Below are 18,759 nucleotides of genomic sequence, written 5' to 3'. Positions count from 1 at the left end.
AGTTCTGTTATTTGTGAAAAAGGAAAAAATAAAAAGTTATAAAAAAAAAGAAATTGTATCATCTCACCTGTGAAATCCTAATAAACAAAGTTGGAAAAAAAAACGTAGAAAAAGGGATTTTCCATGATGTGTTCTCTTTAAAGTGTGTTGTGCAATACTCAGTCAAACATCATCAACAGACAAGTTGATTCAATGAATGGCTGATTGAGTTACCCACTTTCAACATGTAAAATAAAAGCAAATAGAGACTGAAAATGCTAACCTCTCAATGCTACGTGTGTTTCTGCTGGTAGGCGCAGCACTGGGCCCCCTGCTGGCCGGTCTGTTGTCTGCAGGTGGCTGGAATCAGGTCTTTTACATGCTGATGGCTGCCGACTTCCTTGCTCTGCTGGTGAGTACGTAATTTAGCTAGAAGATAACAGCAGAAAAAACAGTTTATCCACACGTCAGGGTCTGGTTCCGTCACCACTCAAACACACATAGCAGGAGTCATGTTATTTCCTGAATGTCACACACATGTTATTTATTTTTTTTTTAGATTCATAGTTTTACTATCATTTTTCATCAAGACAAACAGCAAGGATCGACATCACACTAACAGAAAGAGCAACCCCTTAGTAAATTACATCAGCTCAATTCTAAATCCAATGAAAGATAGAATGAAAAAAGTTTATAATTTAGTTAGGAATATGTGAAAACAAACTTGAAGAATATAAAAGTAAAACAGATTAAAAAAAAATAATAGTAATGAAATAATAATAAAAAAATAAATAAATACAATTGAGATGGTTAACATTTATGGCAATGGTACACAAGGTTTATATGGAGGATTTTTTGTGCCAAAATTGAATAAATAAATACATAATTAATTAATTAAAATGGGAATGAAATATATCATTAATTAATTAAATGTGTCATTAATTAATTAAAATTAGAATGAAATATGTCATTAATTAAAATACAATTCATTTTAAGTAAAAATATATATTTATTATTTCAGCATTTAATTAATTAATGACACATTTAATTAATGATTTTGTGTTACGTGTGAATCATGAAATGTAAAACTGCATTTAATTAATTAATGACACATTTAATTAATGATTTCGTGTTGCTGAATCATGAAATGTAAATGTAAACCTGTCAGTTTCACTCGTCAAACTCAGTGGGCGGGGCTAACGCAAATCTAATGGAATTCACTGCTTTGGACTGAAACTGGAGGTAGAAGAGGAAGCCGTTCGTTCTAAACATGACAGCTGTGAGTTCGGAGGATTTTCGTGAACCTTGTAGAGAGTTGGTGAGCGATATCTTCGACCTTGCAGAGTATGTGGAAGCAGGACCTGCTGACCCCGAGCATGTAGCGTGTAAAGCAGAGGAAGTTCCTCTGCTTCCTCTGCTGGATTCGCGTTAGCCCCGCCCACTGAGTTTGACGAGTGAAACTGACAGTTTTACATTTACATTTCATGATTCAGCAACACGAAATCATTAATTAAATGTGTCATTAATTAATTAAATGCTGAGATAATAAATATACATTTTTACTTAAAATGAATTGTATTTTAATTAATTAATGACATATTTAATTCTAATTGTAATTAATTAATGACACATTTAATTAATTAATTATATATTTCATTCCCATTTTAATTAATTAATGATGTATTTATTTATTTAATTTTGGCACAAAAAATCCTCCATAGGTTTAAGGGTTATGTATGAGTTGGACTTCTGTCTAATCTCTCAATATAGGTTATCCACTTATTAGGGCCCGAGCACCTTCAGTGCGAAGGCCCTATTGTATCTGTAGGAATTTTTTCTTTCTTTTTCTTCTGACGAAAGGAGGGCCTTTTTGCCCCCCTAAACGTGCCCAAAAAGTCACCAAATTTTGCATGCAAGTCAGGCCTGGCGAAAAATTTGATATTTAATGGTTTGCATTAATGGGCGTGGCAAAATGGCTCAACAGCGCCCCCTTGAAAACTTTGTGCCTCAAGCCCCAGAATGCGGTATGTCGTACACGCACGAAAATCGGTACACACCTGTATCATGGCGCACCTGAAAGAAAAGGCTCTTGGCGTCATGCCCGAAACCGAACAGGAAGTCGGCCATTTTGAATTAGTTGTGTCATTTTGGCGAAATTTATGCCATTCCTTCGAAAGTTAATTCAGCCCGAACCGTAACGTGCACCCAAGTGTGTTATACATCAAAATGTGCGTCTCCATCCTGCGACTACACGCATTACTTTTCTCTTTCAAAAGCGTTACCGTGGCGATGATAGACGCCAAAAAGCGCGGCCACCCTTCATCTGGTTGGTTCAGACAGAAAAAACTTTGCGCCTCAAGCCCCATAATACGGTTTGACGTACATGAACGAAAATTGGTACACTCCTGTATCATGTCGCAACTAAAAGAAAAGTCTCTTGGCGCCATGGCCGAAACCGAACAGGAAGTCGGCCATTTTGAACATTCTGAATTAATTGCGTAATTTTGGAGCAATATATGCCATTCCTTCGAGAGTTAATTCAGCCCGAACCGTATCGTGAACCCAGATGTGTTATACATCAAAATGTGCGTCTCCATCCTGCGACTACACGCATTACTTTTCTCTTTCAAAAGTGTTACCGTGGCGACGCTAGATGCCAACAAGCGGACCCCCCCTTCATCTGATTGGTCCATATTTGATAGTTCCCCAAAAGGCACCAAATTTGGCATGCAAGCCAGGCCTGGCGATAAATTTGATCTTTCATGGTTTGCATTAATGGGCGTGGCAAAATGGCTCAACAGCGCCCCCCGGAAAACTTTGTGCCTCAAGCCCCACAATACGGTTTGACGTACATGCACGAAAATCGCTACACACCTGTATCATGTCACAACTAAAAGAAAAGTCTCTTGGCGCCATGGCCGAAACCGAACAGGAAGTCGGCCATTTTGAATAAATTGTGTCATTTTGGCGAAATTTATGCCATTCCTTCGGCAGTTAATTCAGCCCGAACCGTAACGTGCACCCAGGTGTGTTATACATCAAAATGTGCGTCTACATCCTGCGACACCACGCATTACTTTTCTCTTTCAAAAGTATTACCGTGGCGACGCTAGACGCCAAAAGGCGCGCCCCCCCTTCATGTGATTGGTCCATATTTGATAGTTCTCCAAAAGTCACCAAATTTTGCATGCAAGCCAGACTTGGCGATAAATTTGATATTTCATGGTTTGCATTAATGGGCGTGGCCTAACGGCTCAACAGCGCCCCCTAGAATACTTTTATCTGCCATAACTTTTGAATGGTTTGACATAGGAAGTCGTGGGTGGTGTCATGGGACTCTGTAATGAGTCCTTAAGCTTCGTTGGCCTTAATTAGCCCCGCCCCTTCTTCTGATTGGTTGTCCCGATTTCCTGCTATAACATTGGAATGGTTTGACATAGAGAGTCGTAGGTGGTGTCATCAGATTCTTTATGGAGTCCTTGACCTTCATTGGCCAGAATTAGCCCCGCCTCTTCTTCTGATTGGTTGTCCCTTTTTTCTGCTATAATCTTTTAATGGTTTGACGTAGGAAGTCGTGGGTGGTGTCGTGGGACTTTGTACTGAGTTCTTAAGCTTCGTTGGCCTTAATTAGCCCCGCCCCTTCTTCTGATTGGTTGTCCTGATTTTCTGCTATAACTTTGGAATGGTTTAACATAGAAAGTCGTGGGTGGTGTCATGGGACTCTGTAATGAGTCCTTAAGCTTAGTTGGCTTTAATTAGCCCCGCCCCTTCTTCTGATTGGTTGTCCCGATTTCCTGCTATAACTTTGGAATGGTTTGACATAGGGAGTCGTGGGTGGGGTCATCAGATTCTTTATGGAGTCCTTGACCTTCATTGGCCTGAATTAGCCCCGCCCTTTCTTCTGATTGGTTGTCCCTTTTTTCTGCTATAACTTTTGAATGGTTTGACATAGGAAGTCGTGGGTGGTGTCATGGGAATCTGTAATGAGTCCTTAAGCTTCGTTGGCCTTAATTAGCCCCGCCCCTTCTTCTGATTGGTTGTCCCGATTTTCTGCTATAACTTTGGAATGGTTTGACATAGAGAGTCGTGGGTGGTGTCATCAGATTCTGTATGGAGTCCTTGACCTTCATTGGCCTGAATTAGCCCCGCCCCTTCTTCTGATTGGTTGTCCCTTTTTTCTGCTATATCTTTTGAATGGTTTGACATAGGAAGTCGTGGGTGGTGTTATTTCTGATATGCTTATGGGGGCGGTGGCCGTGAGTGCGAGGGCCCGTTCATCGCTGCTTGCAGCTTTAATTCCATTTGACATGTCTACATTGTTCATAAGTCTGAACGTCAGCTTTTCCAAAGCTGCCAAGTGACCGATCTGGCTGGACCAGAGACTGCCAGAGGGAGCTTCCGAGGCCTTCCATTAACATATGATTAGTTTGCGCCCCAGCATAAGGACTGTCTGGATCCACTCAGCATCTGGAGGGCAGATGCCTTGGAGAGAAGAAGGGTCACCCAAGATAATTAGATTTGGGGTGAAGGGGATTTTGTAGTTTACAATATGTTCAATTCGAGTGCTAATTTCTATCAAAAATTTCGGAATTTTAGGGCAGTCCCATAGCATGTGCAGCAGAGTGCCCTCTGTCCCCCGGCATCTCCAACAAAGAGGGCTGTCACTCAGCTTAACCCTATGTAATTTAGACGGTGTCCAGTAGACCCTATTCAGAATTTTGAATTGGATAAGCCTGGTTTTAAGATCTCTGGACATCTTTTTGACATTTCTTAACAGCCAATTCCATGCCTCCTCTGTAAATTTTATGGTCAGATCATTTTCCCACACTGTTTTGAGAGCAGTGATTGAATTATTTAAGCGGTGTAAGAGCATTGAGTAGAAACGTGATGCCTCATGCCCCAATCCAAACAGCTTAATCATGTCAGAGAGGGCATCTGCAGTGACGGGTGGTGTAGAGGGGGAACTAAATGTTTGGACAAGGAGATGTCTAATTTGTAGATAACGCCAAAACTGATGCTGAGGTAATGCAAAAGACTTTTTCAAATTTTTAAAAGACACAAAAGTGCCACCCTGGTACAAGTCACCCAGCACCTTAATTCCTCTGTCATGCCATAGTTTCCAAAACACAGGTGAGTTCCCAATACACAGCTTGGGGTTTAGCCATATGGATGCGGCCGACGGTGTGGGTCAAAATTACATATACCTGCAACCCTCCTCCATAGCCATTGCATATGAGACAAAATTGGGTGAGTCTGCTCTTTAACTGGCAATTTAGTTGTAACCGAGTGAATAGGTTGAAGTGGATTACAACAGGGAACTCTCTATGGTGTACCAGGGAGGGGCACGCTCTGGTGGTAACGACCAGTGAAGCAAGTGTTGTAGGCCAAAGGCCAGGTGGTATAGGAAAAGGTTCAGAATACCCAGACCCCCCTGATCCACGGGTCTCTGTAGCTTTTTCAAGTTCAACCTGGGGCGTTTGCCACTCCAGAGAAAGACATTACATAATCTATCAAATTGTTTAAAATACTTGAGGGGAATGTGCATTGGAAGTGATAGCAATAAATAATTAAATTTTGTTACACAGTTCATTTTGATGACGTTAGCTTTACCCCATAAGGAGATATGGAAAGGGCTCCACCGCTCTATTTTGATTTTTAATTTTTCTAGTAGAGGTTCGATGTTGACACGTAGCAGATCAGATAGCTGTGGAGGGAAGATAAGACCCAGATATTTAATGCCTTCAGTGGGCCATATAAAATTTCCAGGTATGAACAGATTCTTGGGGCAGTAATCTGAAAGAGGGAGTGCTTCAGATTGCTCCCAATTCACCTTGTATCCTGACAATTTAGAGAAACGGTCAATAGTAGAAAGTAGACACGGAAGAGACCGCTCAGGTTCAGTTATAAAGACTAATTTTTCATCTGCATACATCATTAATTTGTGTGAGGAATCACCTATCTGAATGCCAGGGAAGTTAGGGTCTTTGCGTAAAGCTGCAGCGAGGGGCTCAAGTGTTAATGCGAAGGTAAGATGGCTGAGCACCCTCTCAGCCTTGTCTTGTCCCCCTGCCGAGTTCAAATGGTTGAGAGAGAGTGCTGTTAGTCAGAACTGATGCTCTGGGTTGAGTGTACAAAAGCTTAATCCATCCCAATAATTCAGTACCGAAACCAAAGGATTCTAGGGTGCAGAACAGAAACTGCCACTTCACCCTGTCGAAGGCTTTCTCTGCATCAATGGAAAGAGCAGCTGCAGGGGGGAGTTCGCCACCTGAGGACCACATTACAGTATATTAATTAAACGTCTGAAGTTGTCAGCTGAGCTCTGGGAGCGTATAAAGCCCACTTGATCTGGGTGTACCAATGTGGTGATCACTTTGGTGAGACGAGAGAGATTTTAGCTAAAATTTTACTATCGCACCCAATCAGACTAATTGGTCTGTAGCTTTTACAGTCAAGAGGGTCCTTATCCTTTTTAAGTATTAGGGATATGACAGCGACAGATAGAGTGGGCGGTAGGCTGCCCCTGTCTTTAGTCTCGTTACACATACTGTATCTAGTAGCAGTGGGGAAAGTTCCTCTACATAGACTTTATAAAACTCGGCTGTGTAGCCGGAAGGGAGGTTTTGAATCGCAGCCGCTATTTCCTCCAATGTAATAGGCTGATCCAGCAAAGCCACCTGGTCCTTTGACAGTGTGGGAAGGCCAAGAGGAGTGAGAAAAGTGCCTATTTCCTGCGCAGCTGCTTGGGTTTCAGAAGAGTAGAGTTTGACATAGAAATCCCTAAACGCTTTATTTATCTCATCTGGGTCTGTTATCAGCAAATCACCTTGAACTCTTAAAGCTGAAATGGAGCTTAGTGCCTCTTTCTGCTTAATGTATCTAGCCAGTAAATGACCCGCTTTGTCCCCCTCCTCAAAACATATTTGTCGAGCTCTGAACAATGCAAATTCGGCTTTGCGTGTTAGAATGGTGTTCAATTCATATTTGAGCCTGGTAAGGGTAGTTAGATGGGCAGAGGATGTGTTTTGTTTAAACACCCTCTCTGCTATGTTACGTTTCTTTTCCAGCTCCCTCTGCTTGATAATGCTTGTCTTTTTTTTTAAAGGAAGCATGCTGTATGATGCAGCCCCTGATGAAAGCCTTAAGGGCCCATATTATGCCAGTAGAGGGCGCAGAGGGCAAGTTAGTCTCCTTGTAAAAGATAATTTGAGATGTTAAATATTCTTCAAAATCCAAATCCAATAGAAGGCTAGAGTTAATTCGCCATCTGGAGGCAAGTGGAGTTTTTTTAACGGGAAGCAAGCGGAAAAATACAGGAGCGTGATCCGAGAGGAGTATGTTACCAATAGTGGAGACTATAGAGGAAGTGATAGAATTGGAAATAATAAAGAAGTCTATTCTTTATAGAGTACCATGGGGGATGAGTAAAAGGTATAATCTTTTTCGGAAGGATGTAGTAACCGCCAAACATCTACAAACCCACAGTCTCTGCACATATCCCATAGCACCCGAGCAGCCCTATCTGCCTGAGAGGCAGGAGGGCTCCGGTATAACACATGATCTAATACTAGGTTAAAATCTCCCCCCATGATAATTGGATAATTCCCAAGACTATTTAGATCAAATTCAAGTTTTCCGAAGAAAGCAGGGTCATATATATTTGGAGCGTACACATTCGCTATGATTATTGTTTGACCTTGAACCACAGATAGTAACAGTTAATAACGACCAGCTTCATCTCTTAGTTCTTTAAGACACTTAAATTATAATCGTTTGTTGGGTAAGGTCATGACTCCCCTACTTCTGTTGCTCCCGCACGAAACAAAACCTTGACCCACCCAGCCCCAGCACAGGTGAGTCTTCTGTAAGAGCACCACATCACATTCCTGGGACTTAATGAATGTCATAATTTTCTTTTTCTTGATGGTGTATTCCCCTTATATTCCATGTCATAAAATTCAACCCATGTTTATTGTCTCCTGCCATTTTAAGATATATTGAAGATAATCTTTAAATAATAGAACCATCCAAATATGAGCCGAGTGAGTAGCATGTGTACCTTCATATGATTAGAAACAAATAAAAAAGAAGAAATATAACTTAAAGTGTCCAGCAGGGGGTGCTCAAAAAAACATAAGCAAAATTCGGGTGATCAAAACAAAACTTCACCCAGGAGCGCTTAAACTGCGTGACCACAACAAGAAAAAAAAAAACCACTTAAGTCCATGAACACTGACAGCCACAGCATTCCAGAAAGACGGCCGTGTAGCAGTAAATCTCATTACAATGTTTGAGTGAGACTGGGATAACCTAAAAATATTATCAAAGGAAACATTTCTGATAGAATAACATGCAGCCATCTCTGAACGATCTTGCTCAGTAAGGTGCAGTAAGAGTTCAGCCAAACAGAACGGTTAAAGTACATCAGAGTGAGACCTCACCACCGCTGGTTAGATCTTCTATGGAGAACCGGCGGTTGTTGGGAGAGAGTAGATGAAGTTGGCAGCTTTCTTCGGGTCGTCAAACTCGCGTCGGGCATCAGTTGTTTTTATTACCAGCCCGGCGGGATACATGAGTGAGAATTTGACGCCTCAGTCGTGCAGAAGCTGCTTGCATTGATTAAACTTGGAGCGCATCTCCACCACCAATCTGGAATAATCCGGGTAGACCATGATGTGGTGACTGTTCCATATCACTCTCCCTGCCTTACGCGCTGCTGTAGCAATCCTCTCTCTGTCCTGGAACCGGAGAAACCTGGCGATGATGGGCCGCGGTAGGAGTCCACCGTCTGGTCGGCGTCTGGTCGGCGTCTGGTGGCGGTCCTCTGAGCCCTGTCGATCTCGACTCCTCCAGGAAAGTCCAAATGCAGGAGTTGTGCGATGGTTTGGCGCAAAAAATGCACAATGTCACGACCTTCACTTTCCTCAGGGAAACCGACAAACCGTAGGTTGTTACGCCTGCTCCTGTTTTCTAGGTCGTCAATTTTGCGGCGGAGTTGTTCAACTTCGGTCTTGGTGCCTGGGGGGTTGTTTACCAACACTTTATTAGCATCCTCCAGAAAGTCCAGTCTGCCCTCCACATCACTTATGTGGAGGGCAGACTTTGCTGTCTTGCTTTCAACGGCTGTGGTTGTTCGCTCTATGATGCATAGCTTTTCCTCTTGTTTCCCTGATGTTTCTTTGAGTAGCGCATATATTTTAGCAATATCTGCAGATAGCGATGCATTGCCAATGTCGGGCTCACTGGGCTCTGTAGGCACTGTGAGCTAGTCCGGATCTGGATGCTGCGTTTCAGCTGTTTCTTGTAGAAACGCAAGTAAACTTTGTTTCTTTAGGCATCTTGTTGGATTACTTGTCGATGTTACAATTACAGAGAAGTCAATAAGTTCCCATATCTCACTCATTCGCGTAGTATACTGCTTCCACCGCCTGAGCTCTCTTTCAGGCTGCCATACTAGCTGATCGCCTCACGTGACTCCCATCACACACATGTTATTAACTTAATTAATAACAGGTCACATGACATGTTTGTAGGTTCCCCTGGTATTCCCAGCAGTGGTGACTGATAAGTGGGCTATACATGCAGGAATTAACTTTTTTAACAAAGAAATTTAAACTTTGTTTAAATTTGTTTGTTTATATTTTATCTCTGTGTGTACAGCTTCTGTCACGACTTGTGATGAAGGAGACGACGTCGTCTAAAACCCATCCAATCTCCACCATCCAGTAAGTCTTCTTTGAGCTTCATTTTGACAACCAAGAGTTGCCTGTATGCTACCTGACCTACTCTACTCATCGTCAGAGCCCATCTACAGTTGTTGGGTTGGACCTGCGATGCTTCTCAGTGACGCATCGCGGGTCACGAAGCCAGTCGCTGATGGAGCTCTCCGGGGTTCTGACAGTCTCATGAGGGGGGTGGGTGACAATGTCCATGATGGATGACAGCTTAGCCACCATCCTCCTGTCCCCTACCACCTCCACAGGATCGAAACTGCAGTCCAGGACAGGACACAGGACACTTTGTCCAGTATCTTCCTCTCCGCTTTTGTGATGCTGCTACCCAGCAGACCACACCATAGAAGATGGCCAACGCCACCACAGAGTCATAGAAGGTCCTCAGGAGGCCGTCCCTCACTCCAAAGGACCTCATTCTGTGCAGCTTTGGCCTTTCTTATAAAGTCCCTGAGTATTTATGGTCCAGTCCAATTTTTTGTTCAGGTGAACACCAAGGTACTTGTAAGAGTCATAACTCACAGTTGAACCTGCATTCCTGCAGCTCTGGGTAGTGAAGATTTTATGAGCTTCTTTTGCAGTAAAGTCATCAGAATTAGAGAATAAATCAACTAGGCCCACCTGGCAGCGGTTGTGGGCATTTCTTCAGCTTTAGCAACCTCCTTAGGCTCCCACTTGACCCTCAACTGTTTCAATCCTGTAGATCTCCCTGAGCTGACCTCAGTCGTCAATAGAGTGAAATCATCCATGTGTCTGTTAGACCCCATCCTGACTCCACTACTTTCTCTCTTATTGGTACAACAATACTGGAGCAGATCAGCTTATCAGCAGAAAGAAGTGGCACAAATCTGACAAAAACTTACATTTTTCACATCCACCTTAAAGGCTGCCAAGATAGCCTTTTACGAGAACAAAATTCAAAATGCTCCCAACACCTGACAACTGTTCATGGCGTTTATCTCTCTTCTCTCTCCACCACCTGCTCAACCACCCACTGGCTGGTCTGCAAAAAAGTTTTTTTTCTACTTTACTGAAAGGGTTGCTACTATCAGTAATCAATTCTCAGAGCCTGACTATCTCAGCCCTCTCCAACCTGCTACTGGTGTCTCTAAATGAGGAACTGACATCCTCCAGAGCATTTTACCTACCAACAAACCTGCAATAACCTACATTATTAACTCCTTTCTTAAATCTGGTATCTTTCCCTCTGTCGCAAGCTCGGGTCATCCCACTGCTGAAAAAACCCACACTCACCCCTGCCTAGGTTAAAAAATTCAGTCAGATCACAAAGGTCCTTCACGACAACTGTCTGTTTGATCCACATCAGTCTGGCTTTAGGCAGGGCCACTCAACTGAAACTGCTCTTCTGTCAGGTTACTGAGTCACAGAGGGCTGTCAGATCCGCTGGTCTATCGTCAGTCCTCATACTGCTTGACCTGTCTGCTGCCTTTGACATGGTCAACCACCACAATATCCTCTCCACACTCTCAAAGCTTGGCATTTCAAGATCTGTCCTCTATGGTTCATGTCTTAGCTCGCAGGAAGATCCTTCAGAGTATCATGGTAAGGACTAGTGTCCAGATCACATGAGTTTGCAACAGGGGTGCCACAGGGTTCAGTACTTGGCTCTCTTCTTTTTTTTACTATACACCATCTCCCTAGGTGAAATCCTCTTATGGCTTCTCCTACCACTGCGATGCCGATGACACCCAGCTCTTCCTTTCCTTCCCACCTGGCGACACTCAATGCAAATATCAGCCTGTCTTTCTGAGATCTCTGCATGGATGAAGGACCGCCACCTTCACTGAAATCTGTCCAATACGGAGCTTAACTTCTGCCCAGCCAGTTATTCCTTACCTGATCAGAAGCGTACAGTTGGATTCCACCACACTTGTGCCCACTTCATCTGCTAAGAATCTTGGTGTCATGTTAGACAGCCAGCTGACTTTTAAGGACCATGTTGTCCCAGTTTCCCGGTCTTGCCGGTTTGATGTTTACAACATCAGGAAAACCCTCAAACCTTACGTGACAAACCGTCAAGGTGTGGATTAGTCGAGGACCCAAAAGCAGGAGAGCGGGAGGCAGGAGTTCCAAAAGCTGGGTTTTTTAAGCAAAACCAAACCAAAAACGCTGCAGAGCCGGATCAAAAGCAGAACAAAAAACAGGAATCCAAAAACTAGGGGAGGAGACATGGAGGAAGCAAACAGTACGGACCAACAGGGAGCAGGGGAAAGACAGGACTAGATATACACAGGGGATAACGAGACACAGGTGCGGACAATCAGGGCAGATGGGAAACAGGAGGGGCAGAACTGAAAACTCAAAACTGGGGGAAATGACAAAGCCCTGACAGCAATACTTTTCTCAGTAAAAAGTGTTACCGTGGCAACGCTAGATGCCAAGAAGCGGAAAAAAGGTGAAAATTCGGACGCTTAATGGTCGGCCGAACTTTATCATAGAGACATCATTCAAATGTTCCCAGACTCGGTTCACTTCGGACCAAAATATCTTTCAACTTCATTATGCCAATTATTACAATTTTTGAGATATTAAACTTTCAATAAAAAAAAACGTCCATTTGACTTTGGACGCTTGTTGCTAGGCAACAGGCTATCATAGGGACATGATTCAAATGTTTCAAAACTCACCTCGCTGTGGACTACAACACATTCAAATTTCATGATGCTGTGATTTACATAAATTTGAAGTCAAAATGCCTGCCAAATGGCCCTATCCCCAAAGGTTTATTAACAACCCTAAACTACTTCTTGGCCATTATTAATCACACTAAACCACGCAACCCCAAAGCAGGGGGTGTGGTTTATTAACAACCCTAAACCACATCCCCTGCGGGGAGCACAGGAATGAATGCAATACAACCATAAACACCTCAAACTGACATAGAACCACCTTGAACACAACCACTACAGCCCCAAACCAAAGCAGCAAGAGGGGAAGAATGGGCAGTAGGGCATGCTCATATCAAAATTTCCTGAAATTTTCTAGTAAAGGACTTTACTTTCACAAAAGTAGTTCCATTATCACTATAGATTTTCTCAGGTATCCCGTACATAGGGATACCCCCCCCCTCCCCCCCGGTCATCCTGTTGCTGCTTCCACCTGCCACTGCTTGCTTCCACATATCTATATGTCTGTTAGATATCTGCCGACATCCTGACCTGCAGTCCCACCCTCTGACCACCTCAGTGTCTGCTGTCTAAATCTTTTAATATAAAAGTACACCAACTTACCATTGTGTCTGTGTTTCTCCTGCCTCTATTTCTTAATTCTCCTTGTCTGATCTCCTTTTCCAGGGGGCCAACTCTGCCCAGCTGGCCCCCAGCAGGAGGGTCCCCCCGTATGAGCCAGGTCCTGCTTAAGGTTTCTTCCCTCCTAAAGGGGAGTTTTTCCTTGCCACTGTTTGGCTTAAGGCTTTTCTCCCACTAGGGGAGTTTTTATCTGCCATTGTTTATGTAATAATTGCTCGGGGGTTCATGTTCTGGGTCTCTGCTGCCGAGAGGCAACTTGTGTTGTAATAGACGCTATATAAATAAAATGGAATTGAATTGAAGTCATCAAGAGCTGGAAGAAGTGTCTAGGCTGAGGGAAGTCTGGGCATCTCTGTTGAGGCTGCTGCCCCCGCGACCCGGTTCCGGAGAAGCGGTGGAAAATGGATGGATGGATGGATGGATGGATGGATGGATGGATGGATGGATGGATGGATGGATGGATGGATGGATGAATTCATCATCCTTGAACCACCACTTTATTGTCATAGAGGGGTTTGTGTTGTCTGAATGATCCGAGGAGCTATGTTGTTGGTGGCATTACACCCCTGGTAAGGTCTTCCATGGCAAGTAGGTCCCAGTTGACGGACCAGACTAAGAGCAGTTCAAAAGAAGAAAAGAAACTGTTGTGAAAGTGCCTATGGGCCAAAGAGCAGTACAGATCACCCAGCCTTCTTGGAATCCCTGGGAGGGGTACTTTATAGTGATCCAACTGGGGACTTCAACGCTCATGTTAGCAATGACCTGGAGGGGTGTGACTTGGAAGAACGGCTTTCCCGATCTGAAACTGTCACAGTTTGTCCATAGTGAACACGATGTTCATGTATAAGGGTCAGTGCACGTGGTACCAGGACACCGGAGGCCGTAGGTCAATGTTTGACTTTGTTGTTGTTTCCTCTTATCTTCGGCTGTATATCTTAGACAGTAGGGTAAAGAGAAGGGTCCACTGATCATTACATGGTGGTGAGTTGGATACGCTGGTGGAAGAGGAAGTTGGACGGACCGAGTAGACCTAAACGTATTGTGAGGGTCTGTTGGGAACATCTGGCCGAGCCCTCTGTCAGGGAAATCTTCAACCCATTCTAGAGAGAACTTCTCACAGCTTCCGAGGGAGGTTGGAGACATTGACTCCGAGTGGACAATGTTCTCTGCCTTTATTGTCGACGCGGCGGCTCGAAGCTGTGGACGCAAGGTCTTTGGTGCCTGTCATGGCGGCAACCCCCGAACCCGGTAATGGACACCGGAAGTAGGATGCTGTCAGACTGAAGACTGAATGTTGGCCTGTGAGACTCTTGATGGAGTTGATACGGACCGGCAGGCCAAGCAAGCTGCAGCTCAGGCAGTCCTTGAGGCAAAAACTCGGGTCTGGGAGGAGTTTGGTGAGGCCATGGAGGACGATCAGATAACTATGACTTAAACCAGTGTAATGCAGTTCCTTTAAACCCAATACAATGTTCAAGTCTTCTAACAGCCTTTTCTGGGAAGATATTTCCTAGAACTGGTTTCTTAAAACTTGTCTATTTAAACTTGTTTTTGAGATTTGTTTATTGGAATCCATTCCTCAAACTTAGAATGTGTTTCCTAAAACCTATTTCTTATTATCTGTGTCTTAAAGGGGACCTATTATGAAAAAACACGTTTTTCCTCAACTCAGAGAAGGAGGAAAGCAACTAAATTCTGCAGTGTCTGTACAGCCGCCCGGATGAGCCGTCCAGGATGATGTGGTTTCTACGAGCCATTCAGATTCTGCTACCTTTTGTTACGTAACGAAAATGCGATTTACATAGGTTGGCCTCCGATGCGTGAAACCACGCCCACAACTAACTCTGGCCGGAACAACAACTAACTCCACCGGCCGGCTCAGCACAGAGCCTCATTATCATAGCCCTCCCACCCACTCAGAATCCTGCATAGATAATGAGGTTAGAGAATGGGAAAATCATTACATGGCTCAGAGGCTGAATTTCTAATTTATTTAGCAAAAACAATCAAAAGCTTGTTTTTAAAGGTATTGTGACATAATTTTTAACATGCTTTTAACACTATTAAAAGTCTTGGCCAACATCGCTCAAATGTGTCTAAAGAGGAATAACAAGAAAAACTTCACTCCAGTACTCCATGCCTGGCTTTTTATGACGGTGTTTTTTTGTACAGTGAAAAAGGCTTCCTTTTCCCCCTTTCCTGTCAATCATTGCCCCGCTCCTCCTCCAGACCTCCTCCAACCCAACTGCTACACACTTCTGCCGTCTCCACACACACGCGCGCACACCCAACCACAAACACCCACACACACAGCCCAGACAGGGCGACTACAGCCCGGGGATGTCCATGACCAGAGGACTGGAAGGCAGCACCGTAGCTCCCCGCAAGCAATACGCTAACAGCGGCGTCGGAGAGTTAAGCCGGGAGCGACAGGCGAAGCATGCACGGAAAAGCAGCACGGCGAAGCAGTCCACAGCAAACAATCACAAAAATAAAGGCATGCAAAGCAGCAGTGTCCCCTTATCTTAAGTCCAGTCAGTGGCCGCGGGTCTTTTTAGCAGTTGTCCTCCGGTGATGAGAACAGAGGGGGCTCTAAACAGCTCCGTGTTAAGCCTGATTTATGGTTCCGCGTTAAATCGACGCAGAGCCTACGCCGTAGGGTTCAGCGTACGGTGCGCGTCGCCACGTAACCCTACGCCGTAGGCTCTGCGTCGGTGTAACGCAGAACCATAAATCAGCCTTTATGGTGCGCTGGAGAGGAGAGGAGACAGGGAGCTGGGTGGAGGGGGCAGTGATTTAGCGGGCCGTTACGTAACGGTCCGCCAACCAAACCAGATGCGCCATTTTTGCATAATTGTGCGGAAAATCCCAGAAAGCACTGCTACACACTTCTGCCGTCTTCACACACACGCGCGCACACCGAACCACAAACACCCACACACACAGCCCAGACAGGGCGACTACAGCCCGGGGATGTCCGTGACCAGAGGACTGGAAGGCAGCACCGTAGCTCCCCGCAAGCAATACGCTAACAGTGGCGTCGAAGAGTTAAGCCGGGAGCGACAGGCGAAGCATGCACGGAAAAGCAGCACGGCGAAGCAGTCCACAGCAAACAATCACAAAAATAAAGGCATGCGAAGCAGCAGTGTCCCCTTATCTTAAGTCCAGTCAGTGGCCGCGGGTCTTTTTAGCAGTTGTCCTCCGGTGATGAGAACAGAGGGGGCTCTAAACAGCTCCGTGTTAAGCCTGATTTATGGTTCCGCGTTAAATCGACGCAGAGCCTACGCCGTAGGGTTCAGCATACGGTGCGCGTCGCCACGTAACCCTACGCCGTAGGCTCTGCGTCGGTGTAACGCGGAACCATAAATTAGCCTTTATGGTGCGCTGGAGAGGAGAGGACAGGGAGCTGGGTGGAGGGGGCGGTGATTTAGCGGACCGTTACGTAACGGTCCCCCACCAAACCAGATGCGCCGTTTTTGCATAATTGTGCGGAAAATCCCAGAAAGCACACAATACACTGAATGTTAAAAGTTCGTTTTTTTGGGGTGTAATTGATGTCAGACACCCAACAAAACACAAAAAATCAAGAAAAATTTGTTTTTCATGTCACAATACCTTTAAGACATTCAAGGTCTGTTTAAAATAGGTATTAGATGCCATAATAGGTCCCCTTTAAGGTTTTTTTTAATCTGTACTCTTTTCCACCAGACTCATCTACTCATCTTCATTTTCTTATTGTGTTTACGCTTCACAGGCTGAAGGAACATTGAACATGTGGATGTTATGAAGCCTGAGACTAAGATGGACTGAAACCACTACTAGAAGACTGAATTGAACTCTGTTGGACTCCTTTGAAACTTCATCATGCAGCACTCATCAGACTGGATATCCTCTGTCACTGAGGCTCCACCATGCACATACTTGTCCACTGAGATGGACTCTTTCAGCAGGTTGAAGCTCTTTGAAACCTAAGCTTGGACTGAAGACAGGAAACATTTCTGTTCAATTCTTGCAGCGGTTCTCTAAAACAGCAGCTTCCACATCTGTGGACCTCATGGCCACTTCCTGAACATTCATCAAATATCAACCAACTAGGACCACTTTGTTCGTATGGTGTTATTTCAGGGGTTACGGTCTGAGGACCAAGTTACATCATGTCATGAATAAGATTTGAGGTTTAAAGAAGACGTGCCGATTACGTTTTAACTGATTAATTAAGAGCATTGCCCTAACCATATCTCTTAGTTTAAAAATATGTAAATTAGTGATCTGTTCAGATTTGAAGGTTATTGTGACATCACAGACCTAGATCAGAGTAGAATTATCCACTTGCCCATCATTATCTTCTTACAGCATCAGTCAATGCTGCACTTTTTGCTCATCTGGACTAGGTACCACAAATCTTTAGCTGTGTTTCCATTAAAGTTTCAAAGCAATTTTTGAAAAAAGTTAATGAAACTCAACTGTGAAATATCTGTGTCCATTTTCACTTCTCTGATAAGGCCGTTCTTGAATAACAGTCCAGAACTTCTTTGTTTTCGGCAGGTACATTATTATTATGTGGTCAGTTTTTACCTTTTACCGCAAAATAACAGATGGCTGCAGCAAAATTGTATTAAGTCAAGGCTCTTCATGAAACTGGCCACATCTGAGGATTTCTGGGAAGATAGTGTCAAGAATATAATAAAGGGCCAGTGGATTGAGAACCTCAGGATGACTAAAACATTTTTTCTGTGAGGATATTTCCTGCAGGTTAACCCTTCTGGTTAACCTACTACCTACTGTGTTGGTGTTTAATTGACCAATGGGACTGTCTAGCTGCTGTTTCAGAGTAATTGCTGTGTCTGAACCAGGTGAAAGCATGTGATGGAACTGACAGTAGTTGTTGGTTTCGTTATTGGTGAACCCAAAGCTCTGATTTCCTGAAGTGGAGACAGGAATCTCCAGGAGTGGAACCCAACTCGTCATGACCTATCACATGACCAATTATACATCACACATTTTTTTACAGTGCACTTTTGACAGGAAAGGTGTGGTTTAATGCTAATTGTAACAATCATATAAAACTGGAAAATTGTCCTATGATTTTTTTCTTTAAACATTTAACTTGAAGTCAGTGATCACCTTGGATGTCTTTTTCAGATTTGTTTAATATTTATTCTGTTAATTTATTGTTTGACTGCATAATTGAAGGAATCTTTTGATGTAAACTATGGGGTCATTTAATTTCTTGGTGGATTGCTGAGCTTACTGTTTTCCTCTGATCATTAATTATTTTGATTTTGACACTGATTATGTGTTCACTACTTGAAATATGGTGTGCCTTCTTCATCTTTTAACTTTGCACTCACCTTTTGTTTACATAAAATCACAACCCATTTATGTGATCTGACAAGTCTAAAAATATTGTAAAAACAATAAACCTTTAGTTTTTTTCATTTAAATCTTTAATACCTGTGTTTTATATTTAATTGCATGCAAACAGTTCAGAACATACATCAGCAGTCTCGATGCAGAAGTGACACAGAAGACCTTCACATTTTTTAGAAAAATCTGTTGTCCAAGCGTCCTGTCTGCAACAGAGTAAATGTTAAAATCCTGCTGTTGGTGGGACCCTGGATAGCTCAGTGGGTTAAGCGGGCGCCACTTGCAGAGGATGTAGTCCAAGTGCAGGCAGCACAGGTTCAAGTCCCGGTCTGTTGCTCTGTAATGCAATGTTGCCCCCCTTTCTCTACCTGTTTCCTTCGTACCTACTTTCTCAATAAAGGCCACTAGTACCA

The 18,759-nt window shown here is 43.8% G+C and overlaps 1 protein-coding gene across 2 annotated transcripts in view; it reads left to right on the top strand.

The window, feature by feature from the left end:
- Positions 1–18,430, top strand: part of slc37a1 (solute carrier family 37 member 1) — a 120,303-nt gene extending 101,873 nt beyond the window's left edge. For both annotated transcript variants that reach the window (XM_061722987.1, XM_061722986.1), the window contains exons 18-20: positions 294–391; positions 9,640–9,704; positions 16,734–18,430. In XM_061722987.1, the coding sequence (XP_061578971.1) occupies positions 294–391; positions 9,640–9,704; positions 16,734–16,749 (179 nt within the window). In that variant the 3' untranslated portion in view covers positions 16,750–18,430. The remainder of the gene's footprint in view (positions 1–293; positions 392–9,639; positions 9,705–16,733) is intronic.
- Positions 18,431–18,759: the final 329 nt, after the last annotated feature.

The sequence above is a fragment of the Cololabis saira genome, chromosome 6, assembly GCF_033807715.1.
Source record: "Cololabis saira isolate AMF1-May2022 chromosome 6, fColSai1.1, whole genome shotgun sequence".
NCBI lineage: Eukaryota > Metazoa > Chordata > Actinopteri > Beloniformes > Belonidae > Cololabis > Cololabis saira.
This window is presented reverse-complemented; position numbering and strand designations above follow the sequence as displayed.